This window comes from Balearica regulorum, chromosome 4, assembly GCF_011004875.1.
Source record: "Balearica regulorum gibbericeps isolate bBalReg1 chromosome 4, bBalReg1.pri, whole genome shotgun sequence".
NCBI classification, from domain to species: Eukaryota; Metazoa; Chordata; class Aves; order Gruiformes; family Gruidae; genus Balearica; species Balearica regulorum.
In genome coordinates this window covers 56173322-56192462 of record NC_046187.1, presented here as the reverse complement: position 1 = coordinate 56192462, position 19141 = coordinate 56173322, and the positions used below count along the sequence as shown (strand labels likewise).

Below are 19141 nucleotides of genomic sequence, written 5' to 3'. Positions count from 1 at the left end.
CACTGGACAGACATCTTCTACCAGGCCCTGAATCCAGTCCTGAGCTAGAATTTTACTTTCTTTTAGCAGTACTTCAGTATTAAATGACTTTCACCCAGAGTTCTCCTATTTTTGCCTGCTTTAAATTTTCAGAACTTCGGTGAAATATCATCCCAGCCTCAAGCACACGCAAATTCCACAATACTCACTTCTGCTGCTTTACTCTCAATCTTAGTCCATCCTATTTATTGTCACTGTGTTTGTGCCAGTCCCGCTTGCCGTAGCCTGCTGACTATGAACCTTCCAGCTCCTGCTTATTCCAGCTTCCCCTCAGTTTGTGCCGTTTATCTCCACAGCTGCAGTTATTCTTTTTTTTTTTTTTTTGCTTCCCCCTCCAGTGTGTCACTCCTCTCAACAAGCCTTCAGGTCACACTTCCATCTTCTGACCCTTCCTTCCTTCTTACCCTACAACTCTTCTTGTTCCCCCATCAGTGCTCTCCTCTGCTGAGAGCAGTGGTGAGACAAACCCACCACTGCTGCTGGTGCCTGACATTGGTATCACTGCAGATGCTCAGGGGAACAACTGCAGGGGCCCAGGCTTTGGGTTTCCAGTTTGCAGGGTATTTAGCTGCAAAGAGGCAGGAAACACTTCTGAACAGGAAACTCCCAAAACTACCAGCCATCCCTGGCATCGTACACCTAGGTGAATCGCTGCTACCCCAGCAACTATGAGATCCTCCAAAAGCTAACTGTGGCCAAAAGGCCACTGTAAAGACTGGAGACTCATTCTGCTGAGCGGCAATACCGTTTCTTTACCACACCTCCTGCAGCTGAGATATAGGAGCACAGAAAATGACAAGCAAGTACCCAAACAGGCTGCAAAGAGCTCCGAAGCACATAGAACGCACCTAGTGGAATATACCCATGTTCTCAGCTTGCCTTAACGAACAGGGGCCCGCAGGTTGCGTCCTCCCAAAGGTAAAACTGTTTTTTCCCTTCCCTTCCCCAGAGATTTCTATACCCATTTCAAAGCATCAATCAGGTGGACTGAAGTTTGGCCTGAGTTCTATGCAGCATTCAGAAGTGCTGAGGCAGAGGTTTACTGGATCGATTTTTGTTGTAATTTGTTATTACTTGCACAGCTTTATGAACTGGCAATTTTTTATTTTTTTTTTTAAAGGAGTGGTGGTTACTCTGGTATTAGTTGATGGTGGCTTTTCTTCTGTGCAACTTCCTGCCTTACCACCCCTCTGAAAGAGCTATCAGGATCCTGACTTTTCCCCATCACCTTCTCTGGTTTGTCTTCTGTGGTTTGTTTTCCCTTCCTCTTTGCTTGGTCCTGTGTCTGACTGCATCTGAACCCTTTCATGGTCTCAGGAGAGACCTGTGAAGACGTACAATACTAGACACAGAAGAACTTCTTCAGCAAGACACATTCAACCTCAGAGAAGACATGCAGGATCCAGAATTACACCTGTCCATCCATGAAACAGAAGCCTGAAAAACTTCCAAACATAATTTGTCAAGTTAAGTAGCAGACATGATTAAGCTCTTCACCACCTCTGAAACTTGAGTTTTCCCTACAGATGCTCAGAAGAGTCTTCCACTTTACCACAACACACAAGCATGTCCTAATATCTCTTAACAGTACCCATCAATGTAAACTGCACTACGGAGTTAAGGGAAACTTGCGGTGCTCTGAAAATCTTGTGAACTACTCCACAGCTTCCACCCAGGCAGCAGCACGATGCTGGCATTCACATTCCCACACTGTCTCACCACAATCTCTATTCTCCCTTGTCGCCTTTCACTTTTCCCCACTGGTACTCCACATGTTCCAGCAGCCAGGCCTGCAGGCATTTGTTTACCTCACAACTATACGTTTTACTGAGTAGAAAATACTCATTGTTAAAACACTCAAAATCATAGCACTGCACTTACATAAAGCAGCACTCTGATTTTGTCTGGATTAGAAATTATGTAGTTTACTACACTAGCACGGAAAGTGTCCCTGAAAAGACAAGCAACAAACAAGAAGTGAGATATCAAGGGCAAAATAAGCCAGCCTGTTAAACTCCCATCCAGTGGCCAGAAGTTCAGCTAGAATAACATCAAAATTAATTAAGCTATGTCAGTTAGGATACTATTTTAGCCAAAGCACTGAGCTAGGCACAGCAATGCTTTGGTAGTCAAAGCACAGCCACTGGAAAGCAACTGAACCCAATTTCCGCCAGCCTCGGAGCACCTAGGGAGAGATGTCACGCTGGGAGAGCTGCGTTTGGAAAGAGTATGACAAACCATCCTAGACCCTTTAGGCACAATATAGCAGAGATTAACCAAGGAGTGATTTCTAAAACAAAGCCAGACCCAAAAAAAGGAACAAATTTGTTTTCTGTACTGCAGGGTACATGTTGCCGGCTCTATCCAGCTGGTTTATTTGTGAGTGTTACTTGATGTGTGTCCCGCTCAACCTGCGGTTCCTCCTCTGGAACGCAAGTCCTAGTTCTTGCCTCCTGTCTGGGACACCACCAGGCAGGTAATTAAATCAAGCCCTCCTTAGGGAGGGAAAGGAATGGCTCTGATGAAATAAAGAATTGTTCTTTATCTTCTTGGTAAACAGTAAGTATGAAACTGCAACCGTGACCATACAACACATCCTGGAAAGCCTCTTTCTTCTATAGCCCCAAATTCTGGTAGCTGCAAACAGGGTTTGGGAGAGGATGCTAATCACTTACTCTAGAAAATATCTATCCTCCCATTCCTGAATTTAAGCACATTAATTCACTTTTACATACCTACTTTTACTAACTATCCCAGTTCAAAAGTGGGATAGTTCTGATCACCGCTCTTTACCATGGAAACTTTGTATTTCAAGTCAGAGTACTTATCTGAGCATTCAAGATACGGATTTAGGTAGCTGCACCGAGAACCACAGGGTAAAACCGACCTGACTGCCCAAAGGCAGCAAGTGGCCTCCCTGTGCAGCGTGTACTAGAGAGTCATCTTTCAAGTTCAATTTATTTTATGGCCTTCTACCAGTAGAGCCTAAATGCTGATCATTACTGTGAACATTGTGTAACTGTGTGGCCTTTTAGGTTTTATTTCTTTTAAACTGAATTACTTTCTCTTCCCTAAAATCCTCTTATATGGGGTCGCTAAAAGGAAGATAAAAATGCAGTTAGTTATTCCACATACAGTATGTCACCTATATGCTGGGGATATACAGGAATAGTCACCTTTTCTATTTCATAGACAGTCAGCAAATGGTCAAGTCAAGTTTGAGAGTATAAAACTTGCACTGTTCCTGATACGTTGTTATCAGTAACATGCAGGATTAAAAAAACCTAGTTCAGTATTGAAAAGTTGACAGGCCATTAAGACGCATAGTGGGTGTGAACTAGAGCCTCTTATTCCTGAAAATTTGAAAACTGGATATTTACCTAGAACCCTACAATTGTATAGGTGATAATATATTCTTCCTCTAGTACTATAGGACTTGTGTTTATCCACAGTATAACTGAATGTATTTCTACTACCATAAATCTTCTTCCACACTCAGGAGCACGGAAAACATGCTCTGTAGTAAATAACATACTTGTTGTCTATATCAGATAGATACTGCAAAGGAAAAATGGGGCTTTTAAGAGGATATGCATTTTAATTTTGTCAAAGATGCTGGTTAAAATCAGAAGCAGAACTGACCATTGGTATAAATCTGAGTAATTCATGACTTGCTGTAATTTTTATTGTATTAGAAGGCTATTCTACCCAGACATACTGTTATTTCAGAATACCAGACTCTATTTACAAGAGTGACACTTCTGTTCCCCAAGGACCAGTCTCATCACTGTCATTTTTGCACTGGGTTGAACTCGTTTATACGTAACCAGCTATTAAACTGCCTTCCTGGATTTGCTCAGAGACCAGCAGCAGACAGGCACGTGGTTCGTGGCAGTCACATACAGCAGTGGTATTCCCTGAAAAAGAGGACACTTGTACTTTTGATACCCCTTTGAATGACATTTTCAACCAGGGAGAAATAAGCCATTGTGTGAGCCAAAAGCTGAGAAGCTGGGGAGCTGAAAGTGGCTGCTGGCACTGCGCAGTCTCCCAAAGCTCTGAAGACAGCAAGGAGGGCAACTGTGCCAGAGCAAGAAAACCTGCGTCTAGCGCCGAGTGTCCCACATCTCAGGGACCTTCCTAATTATGGGGCTATTGCCTGCTCTGGAAGGAATAGGTTTTTTTCAAATTAAGATAAAACAGGAAGCAAAAGCATATTCCAGCATTTTTCTTGGCTTTGAGGCAAATGGAATTCTTTTTTTTTTGTCCAGAGAATTCTCATTCCTAATTCATTAGAGATTATTACATAGCGACTTGCACCTTACTAAGGAGAGATAACTTTCCACTGAAACTGTTTTTCAGGTGATAGGAAGTTGAAGAAATGTGCCTGCCTTCTACAGATGTTCTGGTGAGCTTCATTAAAAAAGTAGTCACAAACAGAAAATGGCACTGGCACCACCCTCACTCTGCCCTAGGTTTGGGCTCTAGAGTATCCACTTCTGCTGTTTACCCCACAGGTTCATAAAATGTAGGTGAAACTCGTGAATACATAGAGATGGAAAGAAAGAATAGGTAGAGGGTGTAATAACACAAGATGTGTTTCCTTTGAAAACTAGACTAAGGAAATTTTCTGGAGAGGGGGGGGAAAAAGCATTCGCTGTGATTTAAAACCAGCTCTGTGCCATTTGCAGTTTTAAAGACATCTGGAGCTGGTCTTTGGTAACTCACAACACGTGCTCTGAATGGCAGCAGTCAGCCAGATGGGTGCAGTTAGTCCCGAGGCCAGTGGAGGACAGCTAAAAGTCCTTATAAAAAAGTCTCTGAAAGCTGAAGTCAACGTAGTTCTTGTCAAGAAGCAGATATAGATCATTTCTTTGGAAGAGAAAGAAGAGTTTCCCCAAACCATAATTCTTATACAGTACTATGCTTGTGGTGTTCGGTGCCCCCTTTATTAACAGGCTCTATTACATTTGTTTAGCAACATTACAAGTAAACAACATGAATATTTGTTTAATATCCAGCCAGTTGTTTTGCATCTTTAAATTCGGTTGCCTTATTTTTGCTGCCTCATTCAGAAAAAGAGTTGAGTCTCTTGAAAATACCTTTGCATTAGACCACAAATAAAAGTATCCTGCCCTAAGGAGAGTTCAGGAGGATTCTGTCTAAACAGTGATGCATCCCTAGTGAAAACAATTAAGCTTAAGTTTTTCAGGGCCTTCTGTTTATTTTTAACTCTTTCCTAATAGAGACTAAACTCAGATATCTCGACATCTGCTTTTCTCTAACTGTTTATAATACATTGACTGCTAGTATGGTGAAGGCAGAGGAGAATGTATAAAAAGCTCTTTATTCTGCTTTAGAAGAGTGGTGAGCTCTGAGGACTTTATTAATTTATGTGTTCTAATTCTAATTTTAAGCAAGGAAACCCCCATACACAGCAGGGGAAAGTTTCCCTCTATTTCCATAGTGCAAACAAACCACAGCTCAGCTAACACTTGATTACTTAAAAAAGCAAACTTCTTGACACCTCACAATAGCTCAGAAAATCCCCCTTCCCCAGTGCTGCTCATACACCATGCAGTGGCAATACACATGTGGGAAGAAAATTTTGAAAACATTATTTAAAAAGAAACAACACTTAAGCTAGCTCTTAGGATCTTAGGCCACTCTTACTTAATCAGACTACTTGAAATTACTCTAATTTAGTTTTCAGTGAACATAAGTTTTCTATCCACAGTTTCTCATTGCCAAACCTGGGGCAAGTACAAAGGCAGGAGGAGTCAACAAGCTCAGCATGAAGTTATCTAAATACCTTCTATTGATAGTTTCTCCAGAAAATGTTTTCAGTGATGTCACCCATATTATATGAAGTATCCCAAGAAATAATATTAACCCAAACAGCAATTTTAGTAAACAGAAAACTTTTTCATTTTGCACATGAAGAGGTAACTTCATTAAAATTGTCTCTCAATGCAAAGGTTTGTTACACATCAAAAAGAAGATCCAAAGATCCATTATATGTCACATAATGGGGATTTCTGGTTGTGATTTTAAAACCCCTACACATTAAAAGAAGAATCACTATTGTCATTATCATGCATGACAGACATGTAATGCAGCTGTGGATTTGGACTGTGGTGACCTCCAAACCGTATATAATCTCTGTGCTGTAATAATGAAATCATTCAAAATACAAACAAGATATGATAAACTTCTTTAGCCCTACATCACCCTGGAGAACTGGATTGCCTCCCCTTATTTTGACAAATTTGTACCTTATATACTGGCTGGGATACAAAAAAGTAACAAAGTCCAATAACTAGAGTAAATTAGAGATCTCTAAAGTTTTAAAAATAATACAGATTTGTTGTAAATCACAACAGAGCCAGTGCAGAAGTCATCATTAGTGTTCAAATAATTAATGAGCCCAGGCTTCCAAAATATGCAATACCATGATTTCAACTTCTAAGTTACTGTATGAAACTGCTGCACAAAGGAAACAAAACACAGAAATTAAATGACCCAAGGCTTGGGAGGACTTTTTTTGAAAATAAAAGAATATCAAATGACTCAGGGCAGAGGGGGGACACTCAGAAAAATTTCAATTAGAAAACTAAAAATCTTTGCTGAACCTAAAAATCATTGCTCAGAAAAGTCTGTTGCATGTAGGCAGCTATTGGTAGTTTAGCATCTTCATATAATCACGTACTTCTCACAACATGTACCCACTGATTAGTGAAGAGCAACTACTTACAAACTAGCAAAAGGTGCAGTTAGCATAGTTGTAGAACCCCGTCTATAGCATTCACTGGCGCCTTTCCTAAAGCAGCAGTAAAGCTGCCAGGATAGAGCTGAGGGTGCCAAGCATTCCCAAGCGGACAAGGAGCTCTGTGCAAGCCCAGTGCTTGTGTTTCGATGCAATTCACTTCCCCACCAAAAGCACTGCTAAATCACCTCTCTCCTGCCAGCTGCAATGAGTTAGGCAACGTATTTCTAAACCAGTGGCTGCAAGCAGCCTTTACTTGCATACCTGTTTCATCAGGTGAGCTTGGCGAGGCACTGTCCTGGGACAGCGTAGTCCAGCTGGAGTCCTCATCGCTCGGGGCCAGGTTTTGAATCCTATGGAGGGCACAATCTGTTTTGGCCCCAGTTTTTGGGTGGTCTTTCTTAGTCTCAGGGCTTGATGACACTGTGGCAACTTGGCCATCCTCTGGGCTTGACACTTTGTTTTGTTTCCGGGGCAGGACTTCCCCATTGACAATAACAGTAGAAGCCTGGCTGTTGCTTTGCGCAGATTTATCTTCCATCGCAACAAAACTCTGCTCTAGCTCTCTAGCAGACGTCTCTAAATCTGCATAGTAATTCAGGAAGCTCTTGGTCCTCCTTGGCTGCGAGGGTAATATTTCACAGCCAGAGGAATCCTGCGGGATCGGCTCTTTGCCTTCAAACTTCTCAGAAGTTACGTTTATGCCCGCAGTGGTAGTGAGGTTTTTGTTGGGATCCTGCTGTCCCTGCTCGGCGGCTTTCCTGAGCTGGTTTTCTCCATTCTTCACCAGCTTTATATTGGCAGAGCTGTTCCCCAGAAGGGGCTGCGCTGCTGGATCGGAAAGACCCATGGCTGTCTGAATGTTAGTCAGCGCATATTTTTTCCTGCATTTCGGAGGAGTGCTGTTCTTGGTTTCTGTGTGCCTAATTTCTGCATTCAGAAGTTCATTATGCGAAGAGCGCAGGTTAAGGGTGTTTGGTGGGGTGGCGGGGTTGTTGCGGTTCACAACATCCGTTGTGCTGCCACTTGCCATAAACGCTGCCAACGCGTCCACGCCAGAATCGACTAGAAAAGCAAAAGAAACAGTCGTGAAATACATTCATTATATACTCTATTTTGCTAGGGCTTCTGGTAAAGGGATGTGGCACTTTACATAATTGCTTTATAGTAGGAAAATTACCACAACCTAAGTGGGTAAGAGAATAGACAAAAGCTTAGCTTATTAAATAAGGAAAAACAGAGGCAGAAAAATATAGACAGATCATTAGCACCATGAAGCTGAGAAAAACCAGAAAGCTTGACCCTATACAAGGCAGTTTTAAGGCTGGTTTTTTGATGTCTGATTCTATTACAGGCAGGCCTGGGGACAGGAGAAGTGCCCTTTGCAAATGCCCCGGAGTCCAGAAGTTGTCCTTACCATCATTTCATTTTAGCATTTCACCTCTACCTCTGACGAGGAGGAGGGGAAGAGCTCCTTGAGTGCTCATCACTAGGAAGCAGAAAAATTCAGAAATTTCTAAGCAGACCACAGGCAGATATGCTGCTCCTTCTTCATCTAGGGTAGAACTAAAAGCACTGTTAATTTTAAGCCTGATTGGCCAGTCAGCTGTTGCCTCTTAACACCTGCATTTTCTCTTCTTTTTCTTTTTTTTTTTTAAGGGGGAAGTAGAGCAGGGAAGAGAACGCAGGGAATACAGAAAGTAGAGTCTTTCACAATACTGTAGTTGATTGTGGGGGGCGATCCCTTGACAAAATATCCTGCTCTAAATTAATGAACTTTAAAAAAAAGAGCTGCTCCAGAGATGAAGATGGCTCACTCGCAAAGTTCAAACTTAAAGATAAAATGTACATCCTAGGGCAGAGCACATGTATTCCACAGTGAAAGAAAACTATTCTTTTGTCTACTTGTAGACAAGTTTCTCATTTTTATTAGCCAGGGGCACAGCTCACATTTTGAAAAATACTAAATTTGTTGAGGGAACAGATTTTCAGACTATGAAAAAAAATGATCAGAAGTGTATTTTTTTTAAAACTATCATTTGTTCTTGTGCTGCCTATTTATGGCTCCCAGTAATCTGCACAAATACTCCATGAGCACCTCAATTTACATACTGTAGAAGTCACTGTTTGACACCTGGCAACCAAATTAGAGGCCAATTAATAAATCACTCCCATCTGCCACAGCATGAAACACCCTTTCTGTTGTTCCTAATTCTCAGACATCACTAACTGCTTATATTGCACATAAAAATGTGTCTGGGACTTATCCAGGAATGAAAAGCTATAATTTGAGCTAGCCGATGACAGATCATTCCAGCTGAGTTGTGCTGCATCCTTGTATATTTGATATATGACAGAACTGACTGCTGTACAGATTTACAAGAGATTAAATATATGGGTTTTAAAAGAACATATACATAAACACAGAGTGAAAAGGAGCACTTCACAGCATTACCTAAACACACACACAGTTGCTAGTGTTCCCTCTGATGTGCTGTCAAAGCTGCACACTTCCAACCATCACTCTGGTTCATTTAAAACCAAGCAGAGCAAGTATATACTTTGTTCCCTGAATCATTCACCTAGAAAAACTTCTAAAAGTTGTTCAAAACAGAATTTAAACTACATTTTACAAATTTTCATGTCTGCCATTTCCTCAAGCCCCAGTCAGTCTAGACCAACTGCAAATTCTTCAGAAGACAGATATCCCCCCACACACTGTGCAAAACCCAGCAGCTTAGGTAACAGTTAACAAACATCTTACAGGCAATTTCAGCTTTAGTCCCAAAAGACTTCTAAAACACAAGCATCACGTAATTTTAAGGAACTTGATAAATGTATTTCTCATATAAATACATCAATAAATGTTGCTTTCTGCATCTTGCCTAAAACCAACCAACTCTAATGTAAGCAAGGTCACATCTGATCCTACATAATGTTACCAAAGCACATGTTTCAATCTAAAAACACAAAATGGCCTGTGTTTATGGACTGGCTGCTTTGTATTTTTTCTGAATCAGTTAAAAGTCTGACAATCTGGAAGTCGCACAAAAAATAAATTAGTAAGGCAGGATAATTTTGACCCACTCCCTGACCTTTAGAATTTATGGAATTGTACAGTATTTACGGAATTTACTAGATTATATTTTACTTTATGCTTCAGCAAATTAAAACAAGCATTTATTTTTTCATCAATAAATACAACTGCCACAATCTGGAACAAGACTGAAATTTATTCTTGTTCTTTGTTACAAGTGAGCTGCTTTATGCAACATTTGCCACTATTTTTACCACTGAGCAAATTTCTTAAAAAATAATCTTCCTAGATAAAGATTAAGTATCTGCCTGCCAGATTATCTTTAGCCAGTCTCCTGCCGTTAGCATTTCACTTATCAAAAATATTGTGAGAGTATGGACACAGAAACACTGAAACAAGATGTATTACACTTTACTAATCTGCTTGATAAAGCTCACCCATGGATTTATGATGAACATTGGCACATTGATCAATGACTGAGCCAAAGCCTTCAGAAGTCTGCGACCCAAGCAGTGCTGTGTGCTAAGTTTGGTTGGTGTATGATCATAAGCAGAAAAATGTCAAAATGAACCTTTCACTAGATACCACCTCCCCTCCTGATTCCCTTTTCAAATGATCTGTTGATGAAATCATCACAATCCAATGATCAATGGACATGCAAACGGTACCACAAGGTGTGCACAGAGAGGAGCAGGCTGTCCTCTCAAAGGACTGCGGTCTCAGCCACACGCTGGGATACACGCAGATGGCATTCCTCCACTCACAGAAACAGATATAAAGGTGGGGAAAAAGGGAAGCAACCAAACAGGCAAAAAGAGAAGAAAAAATACAGATAGGAAGGCGCAGGTCTTGCATCTCAAGGGCAGAAGTTGCTACCAGACCAGGAGTAACTAAAGTGCTTGGAAAACATTTCAATGCAAGGAAATGCTTAAATGCACTGAAAAAACCCCCTAGACTGCATAGTAGAACAGCATAAGGAAGAAGAGCGATAGCCTGTCCCTCCTCTTCTATACAGGACGCAGTGAGAACTTGAAACACATCACTTTTCCCAGAAGCAGCACATCCCAAATTTCTAATTAAAAACTTCAAGGAAATGCAACTTCTTCCTGTGCCTCTAATTTCCAAGACTGAAATTCCAATCACTGACTTCCCGTATCTTTTATTTTGTCTCTCCCACCGACCCTGCCTCCCTCGCTGCTGGGGTACCTAACGCACATTGGTGCCATGCCCCTCGCCAGCTAACCAACACCCTGTGTCAGGTGTCCTGCATCCAGGCACCCTGCTGCAGGCAGACCTTGTCCCCCCCTGCTCGGGCAGCTCCCCGTGCTGCCTGGCCACTGGCACAGGGCACCTTTTTTTCAACTCCTCTGCCTTCTGCTGAAAAGCAAACACAGATGAACAAGCAGACCAGGAATCACTGAATTGATACGTATACCTCAGCTAAAGGAGGTGAACAGTGATAAGTTATAAGTAAAAATAGGGTATTATAATAAAAAATATTGGACTCTGGTGAAAAACTAAGAATAATTAGGATGTTAATATTACTGGGAATAACAACGTATTCATAAAATGTTGGTGCTTAAGTCAGCACTTAGTAGGTAGAAGATCTGTCATAGCAATTCATTAATGGTTTTAGCTTGCTTACTTTTTAAAACAAATCACAATTCTCAACTGCATAATTCTAATGTTTAGAAACATACTTACAGATATAGATTAATATACTTTCACCACCATAATGTGTTTAACACAAAGTAGTTCCAATTTTCTAAGCATCGTAATAATACAAATAACGCTATTACTTGAATGGGTTTTATTGATGTTTTTCAATCTTGTCATAAACCTTACAGAGCTAGGAGGAGAGAGAAAATGCCATTGCAAACAGAAAAGTGTGTGACCTATTTGTCTTTACCTCTACTAAGACGTTTTTGCATTGTATTGTCTATAGGAATACTTTTTAAAAGTCGAATAGAGAGTTTATTAAAAAAGGCACTGTTAAAAAGAAAATAAAGTGCTTGCTCTTTTTCATGTATAAGTGCAAAATGAAAGTGAGATATGGGCCTGGGAAGAAGAAGGAAAAGAAGAGGAAAGTTTCACATATTTGCATAGCAGAATCTTTTAAAGGGCATCTGACCTGGAAGTACTTCTGACATGGCTCACGGGGCGTCAGCAATGCATCAGGAAATAGATTATAATTTGAAATCTGAAAAGAGGGATCATTTAAGAATTAAAACCAAAGGAAAACATAAAATAAAAATACCACATTTCAGAAGCTCCTGAGAGACATTAAGCATTCTAAACAAACCCTGCAATGTAACAGTGAGGATCTTTGGAGCTTTCAATGACATTTGACAATCATTAAAGTATGGGAGAGGCTAGTCTACAGCAATGAGAACAAGCAACTAAAAATAACTATGACATTTTTCTTAATATACACTTTACTATGAGCACAAGTTCAACAATATTCTCCAGTTTTAATCAGCATACTGTAGCAAAAACTTCATGACATTAGACAAATCAGTGTTTTTCCGCAATTACCCAACTACAGCTTACTCGGGAAACTACAGCAGCATTGGTAAAAATAAACACAGCAGTAAGGCATGTTCACACGAAAATTTGCAGAATCCAGCACCTGAAACTAGAAAGCATAGTCTGCAGGGTTCATCCCACAGGAGGGAATCATAAAAAGCAAGCTAGGAAGCAAGCTCCTGTATGGGACCCTTTCCTGGCCATCTTCTCTTAAGTAAAGTCTCTTTTTGCCTTAAAGTCTCTGGTTTGGATGTGAATGACGCATACACTGGAAGACAGGGAGAACTATGCACTTACGACTATTTCTGCTGTTGTGTCTAGGAAACATAGGAAATACAAACCTTTGTCATAAAGCAGATTGCCTTTTTGCAAGGGTATCTGTGGAGTACAAAACATTTAATGACAAACACATGCCACGGGGCTACAGCCTCAGGTCCTATACGCTAAAGCCTAAACAGCTGAAGAGAAAGCCTCTTACACAATGATTGCAACTCAACACTAGCTCACTCTGCTTCAAAGGGTGAATTCCAATATTAAAACATTAATTCTTAATTAAATATCCTAATACAGTCTTCTCACATCTACATTCATTCTTCAGCTAGGACCAGCTAATGGCTGAAAGCATCCTAATAAAGTCTAGATTAATGTAGCTGAAATCAGAATTGAGATTAGAAGCTTTCTTAGTGTTAAGTGTCATCATGCTGCTCCTTGCCTACATATCTACACAAATTCTAGGGGATGTTAAACACTTTCAGAAGGGGAAAAAGGAAGGAAAACACTTGAATGAAGTGCTGTGGTAGATCAAAGCAACCAATGATGTTCCTACACCCAGTGGTTTTCTTCTCACTGCTCCCTCTGGCAATGGCATCTCTGCTGGACTGAGCTTGGAAGCTGGAGAGAGAAAGCTCAGCAAAGCCAGGAAAGAAAATTTCAATGGTGGGCAGAGCAGTTTGGGGAATGCAAGAGCAGGAAAGGAGCAGGGCTGCAAGCAGCTTGCATGTGTGCTCAAACCCATCTGTAGACTCCTCCACGCAAATCTCAGAGTTGCTGAAGATGGGAAGGGCCTCTCAAGATCATCTAGTCCAAGTCCCCTGCCCAAGCAGGGAATCACTGCTGCCATCTCTACTCCACCCTGGCTCTGTCCTCACATCAGAACAAAATCACCACTTCGACCTGCTTGCTAAACACAGTTTCTCCCATTTCCAGCTACTTCTGCTTCTCCTTGTCCTACTGAAATCACCATCCAGTAACCAGCTTTCTGTCCTGGCTCCTCCATCCCCAAGAGGCACCCTGCGAGCCCCTGCTGCCACAATAATGACATTTTTCCTTTTAGAGCTAATCATGCTGCCAACCAACTGCAACAGCCTAGCAGCAGTGCTGTCTCTGTTCTAGTGATGCTTTTATTGATGGAAATCCATAAATTGAAAGCTGATCTGTCTTTAAATAATGTTATTAAGGAAAAAACAACTTCAGATCCTGCAATGAGTTCTGGCACTCAAGTGGAGTATGTCTTCCCATTTGCCATTTTTCCCTCCCCCTTCCCACACAGCCAAATTCCTCATCCAGCAAAAATTCAGAGACAAGATGCCTCTCAGAATCAGATTCTAACAGCTACAAAGGAAAAAGATAAAAATAGTAAAAATGACAAAAAGAAACAGGCCAGATCCATTGTTCCTTTACTTATAATTTTATTAAGATAGATATACCTAAATAATCAGTGTATATTTGACTGACTGAAACACCATGCTGCAGTCAACCTGGGTCATGTTATGCTACTAGAGTATTCTTAAATCAAATGATCACTTGGAGAAATAAAGAGTAATTCTTTCATTTATATAAGGCATTACCATGACATGCAATCACGACTAATCCTGCATTTAGTAAGGGAAAAAACAAGATGGCATACTAAGTGTTTTCCAAATTCAATTTTCTTCCTTTAATTAGATTTCTCCCCCTGTGTAGAATGGAACAGTCTGGCAGGCAAAAACAGTGTTGTCACGGCAAGAAGATGGAGTGTGTTTTATCTATTGGCTACTTGCAAGCACAGATAATAAGACCTTCTGTCATCAGTTCTATACATTCACAGCAACATTTGCTAAGTAAACCTCACTCATTTTTTCTAATCCTGTTCAGTAAATTAAACTCCTGAGCCTTAACATTTTGGGGTTTTTTAATCAATGTATAAATTACTCAATCTCTACAATAAAGATCACACCTCAGACTAATTTGTTAATTACAAACAACTCCAAATGCACGTGCTAATATAGAGCACAAGCATAAGCTTAACTCTCCCTTACACAGAGAGACAAACTCAGAAATCATCACTTTAATTTCTGCAACTGAGACGACAAACAAAGCAAGGAGGACTTGGTCTTCCATATCCTGCAACCTCAATCTCAAGCACCATCCAAAAATAACTCTTTCCAAGTCTGAAAGTAAACAATGTGTAATCGAACCTGATCAGAATTACCAAAACCAAAGCACAATGACATATGAAAAAAAAGAGCTAGGATAAGCTTTCTCAGGGAAATTAAAAGGTAACCAACATGCTTTGTAAGACAGGCAGCCTACCCATATGCTTAATGAAGTAATAGAAAGGAATCAAGGGCCATGGATTTGGCACATAAAATGACTTAGACTGATTCAGATTGAGTTCAGACCAGGGATTTTTCAGCCTCACATAAATTTAAGTGAGATCATTCAACAGCTCCTAAATCAGGAAACAGAACCATTCAAAAGATGATTGATTCCTTAACAGGGTTAAAGAAACGCACTGAGTCCAGCACCAGCTTTCCTGCTGTTTGTAACAGCACTAGCCCAGTACAAACCTCTTTGATCAGGAGACACAGGCAGCAAAAGTAGGAAAGAGATTAAGCATAGGTCACAGCATTATTAACAGAAGGAGCAAAAATGCTAACTGAGCCCCTGTCAGATGCAATGGATGAGTTAAGTTCCAGCACAGCATCTGTGCTGGTCAAAAAAAAAAGTTTAAAAAAAATTAAATAGATGATTATCGTTAACCACCTCCCACACATCTTGTCTGTGGCCCTGCTGTTTGCAGCTTGCAAACACTCGGCTGTTCCTGCAAAACCTAGAAACAACACTGCATACTCCTCAACACAATCCGCTTCTCTAAGAACAACTAAGTGCATACAGAAAAATGCAGACATTTCAGCTTCTCTTTTTAAACTCATATATTTTAACTTCTGATGGCCTGGCATCATGATTTCACCTGCTACAATTTCGTCTGCCCTCTGAATGACATATAATAAATTTATGGCTAGTTACACATTAAGCTCTTATCAAGGTTATCCAGAAATTGACCCAGACTGGTAGCAATAGTTTTGAGCCACCTATTATCACCGCCTCATAGCTGAGATCTTAAAATGCATTTGAAAGAGCATGGTACACCAAAATTGTTTACTTACTATTTACTTACTTAGAAGGTTGTACTTAGTGTCAAATTGGGCTCTAGAGATGAAAATCTGAAAATCAATTAAATGGGAAATAATCTTTCAGTAAACTCTCTACAACTCTATATAAAAAAGTAAAAATACATGTATATCAAAAGTCTCAATATAAAGAATGAAAACCTCTACTTTCATTAATTCATAAGTGTTTGCAAATAATTTCAAAATGCTAACAGTAAATTGAGAACTATGAGCAAAAATAAAAAGTCCAAGTCTTGGTCACAGAACAGAGCATTAGCTTGATTCCCAGGTTTTGTAAAATGAGACTATCAGGCCTCTCAAGGAAAGGAAATTAAGATTTTGCACATTGACAAAATTGCTTCTGCTCCACATACATTAAAAGTGTTCTGTATCTCACCTAGGTGGGGTTGTTATATGTGCACTTTTAACTACATCTGCTAAAACTGTCTTAAAGTTGGACTCACATGTCCTACCCACAAAACCCTTGCTCTCAGTAATGGAACAAGATATATTTCAGAGCACAGGATGCATCAAACCAGAAAAGGTCTCCATGTTTCTAGTTTGTTTTTCCATTAGAAGCTGAACTAAAATAAGACTTGTTACACAAAGAGCTACATCTCAGCAAGGCTGAAAGTTGCCTGCAAAGCTGCGTATTGTCTTCGACCAAAGTTTAATGGGATAAATCAGAAATACTTCAAAACATACAAACAGTTTATAAACCAAGCGTTGCAGTACTGCTTAAGCTGACAGAAAGCCGAGAGATAACTAAAATACCATACAGTAGCTCTCCCAATGTAATTACGGGACTAGAATACAGGAATAAATTTAATCTCGGCCTGCTGTAGGAAATAGAGCTGTTTGAGAATGCTGTTGTGCTATGCTGAGAAACTTCTACCCATACTGCTCATATATACAACAAACCCACATGCTTATAAGTAAAATCAGAGTATCTTACTTGCTTTATGCTCCCCATAAACAAAACAGATCAATCCATAATAAAGTGGAAGGACAGCATAACAAAAAAGCAACTGCACTTACTTGCATTTATATTAAATACACTGAAACGTGGCTAAAAGTGGGCTCAGTTTCAACGAGCAGTAAACTTGGCTGTGGAAGACATTGAACAAGTAGAAAAGAACAAGCTACTAGTATTACTGGCCTGAATTTCAACAAGGAGTCTTGAGTTCTTGACGTGCAAGCCAAAATCCTCTACTCTTATCTACAAGCTCACAGATCTTCACAAGGCACTTGAACACCAAAGGAACTGGGGTTCCCATGAAAGGGGACCAACACGCGATGCAAATCTGGTACCATGGTGGTTCTCCGTGAACACGCACAACCCCAAGTGGAGTTACCAGGAAACCTTCACCTTCAGATCACTCTACCTCTGATTTTACCATGAAGAAGAAACAAAACTGTCAGGATCCTGAGATAGGGGTACTATTTAATTATGCTAAGAAATAAAACCAGAAGTGACAATATGCATTCAGAGTAATACACAGTTCTTAAAGCTTTTTATCTGCAGACTCCAAGTCAGCTCCTATCTGTGGAAACCAGTATGTGTTTTGGGGCTTCACCAGGATCACCCAAGAGGCCTCAATGAAGTAGCTGTGCGAGTCTCCACATAGCTTCCTAGGAAATGTAGAAACCTAAACAAGAGAGGCTTTAACAGGGAGAATAACGTATGTGTCATTGGGTGCTTCTGTAATTTTCACTCCATTAATCATCTGTATTCCTGGTTTTCCTCAGCTAAACAACGATTACGTGGGGCTTTTCAGCAACTTTACAGAAAACTCTCCCCCTGACCACAACCTGACCAGTGTTACAGCTCGAGTCTCGTTTACACCAAGATATCTTTCTCTGGAAAGAAAAGGTCAGGAGACACAAGGCAGAATTTTGCAGATGTAGAATTCTACTGGGATGCTTCTACCAAGAGTTGAATGGTAGATACATTCCTCCTTGGGGGTCAGAGTGCCTCTTTGAGTGAGTTTTCTGTTATTCTGGAAGTGGCTCCAAGCCAAGCCCAAAGAGCCACTCCACAGTATGTTTTCACACCAACTCATCTTGGGCTAATGATAGCAATGCAATTACTGACACCGGCTGCAAGACTGGAAGTTTGGGGTTTTTTTTCAGAGGTTTGCTGTTATTTATAACGTCACCATTCTCACGTTTGTTTCCCTATTTCACTGCAACAAAGCTAAGACTCTTCAGCAGTTCCATTAAGCAACAGCACCCTTGCAAGACCAGCAGTGGGGGATTGCCCCAGTGCAAAAGAAGGTCGCAGCTTGGGAAGCTGAAGAGACACATACAGAGCAAAAATTTGAGTGTTCCTGGAGGGAAATCAAACGCTAAGTTTATAAAATCAACCCTGCTTTCTCTGCCCTCAAGTATATTGAATTATTTATAACAGCAGCTCTAGCATGGGAGAGGATCAGGAAGAACTGAGACTCAAACCTCTTCCCTCCGCAGTCTAGGGGAGTGCCTTCCCACAAGGGATATTTCTTTCCGTATTTATCCTTGATATATGAACATTTCTTCAACATGCTATTTCCCCAAAAAGGATTACTTGGACAAAATGAAAAAAAAAAAACAAAAAGAAATTCACCCTCCACCACAAATTTCTGAAATAAAACTCCAGTTAGCTCTAATAATTATATTGGTAGAGTTATATCAATAAATGATTCTATATTGATCCTAGTCTGAATCATTTTGAACTATTAGGCATCTCTTATTTAAAAAAGAAATAGAAGTCCACCTCTGTCTGCCACAAATCAAGAGGATGACTTAAGGGTGGGAGATATGGCGCCGTCTTCTGAGGGCAGCAAGGGATGGTCGTGGAGCTCCAGGCGCAAGCAGGTTCCTTCCTCTCGGTGAATGCTGACGTGCCACTGCAGGACCGTGCCTCCACCCTGGCATGCTCCAAAGGTCAGCAAGTGCCGAGAACTGCCATCCACAAATTCCTGCATTTCCTCACTTCCAATGTCTTCTGAAAAAGAGGGCTTGGGTTTTTTGTTGGGTTGAATTATTCTTTAAGGAACTAAGTGAGGCCTCTAAATCAACTGCCCTTGTCCTTATGGGGGCCTTCAATTTGCCAGACGTCAACTGGGAACACCACACAGCTGATAGGAGCAGGTCCAGGAGTTTCCTGAAACACCTCGATGACAACTTCCTGGTACAGCTATTAAAGGAGCCAACGAGGACAGGTGCCCTTTTAGATCTGTTACTGATGAACAGAGAAGGTCTTGTGGGGGAAGTGGCGATTGGTGGCCATCTTGGCCATGGTGACCATGAAGTGGTAGAATTTAAAATCTTTGGCGATAGGAGGAAAACTGCCACCAAAAC

The 19141-nt window shown here is 40.7% G+C and overlaps 1 protein-coding gene across 17 annotated transcripts in view; it reads right to left on the bottom strand.

Annotated features, from left to right (window-relative positions):
• Positions 1–19141, bottom strand: part of APBB2 (amyloid beta precursor protein binding family B member 2) — a 193218-nt gene that overhangs the window by 94144 nt on the left and 79933 nt on the right. For 9 of the 17 annotated variants that reach the window (XM_075752251.1, XM_075752252.1, XM_075752250.1 and 6 more), the window contains one exon: positions 7070–7870. In XM_075752251.1, coding sequence (XP_075608366.1) covers positions 7070–7870 — 801 coding nt within the window. Of the gene's footprint in view, positions 1–7069; positions 7871–11973; positions 12043–15807; positions 15854–19141 lie in introns of all 17 variants that reach the window. The other 8 variants (XM_075752257.1, XM_075752263.1, XM_075752256.1 and 5 more) reach the window with 2 other exon arrangements.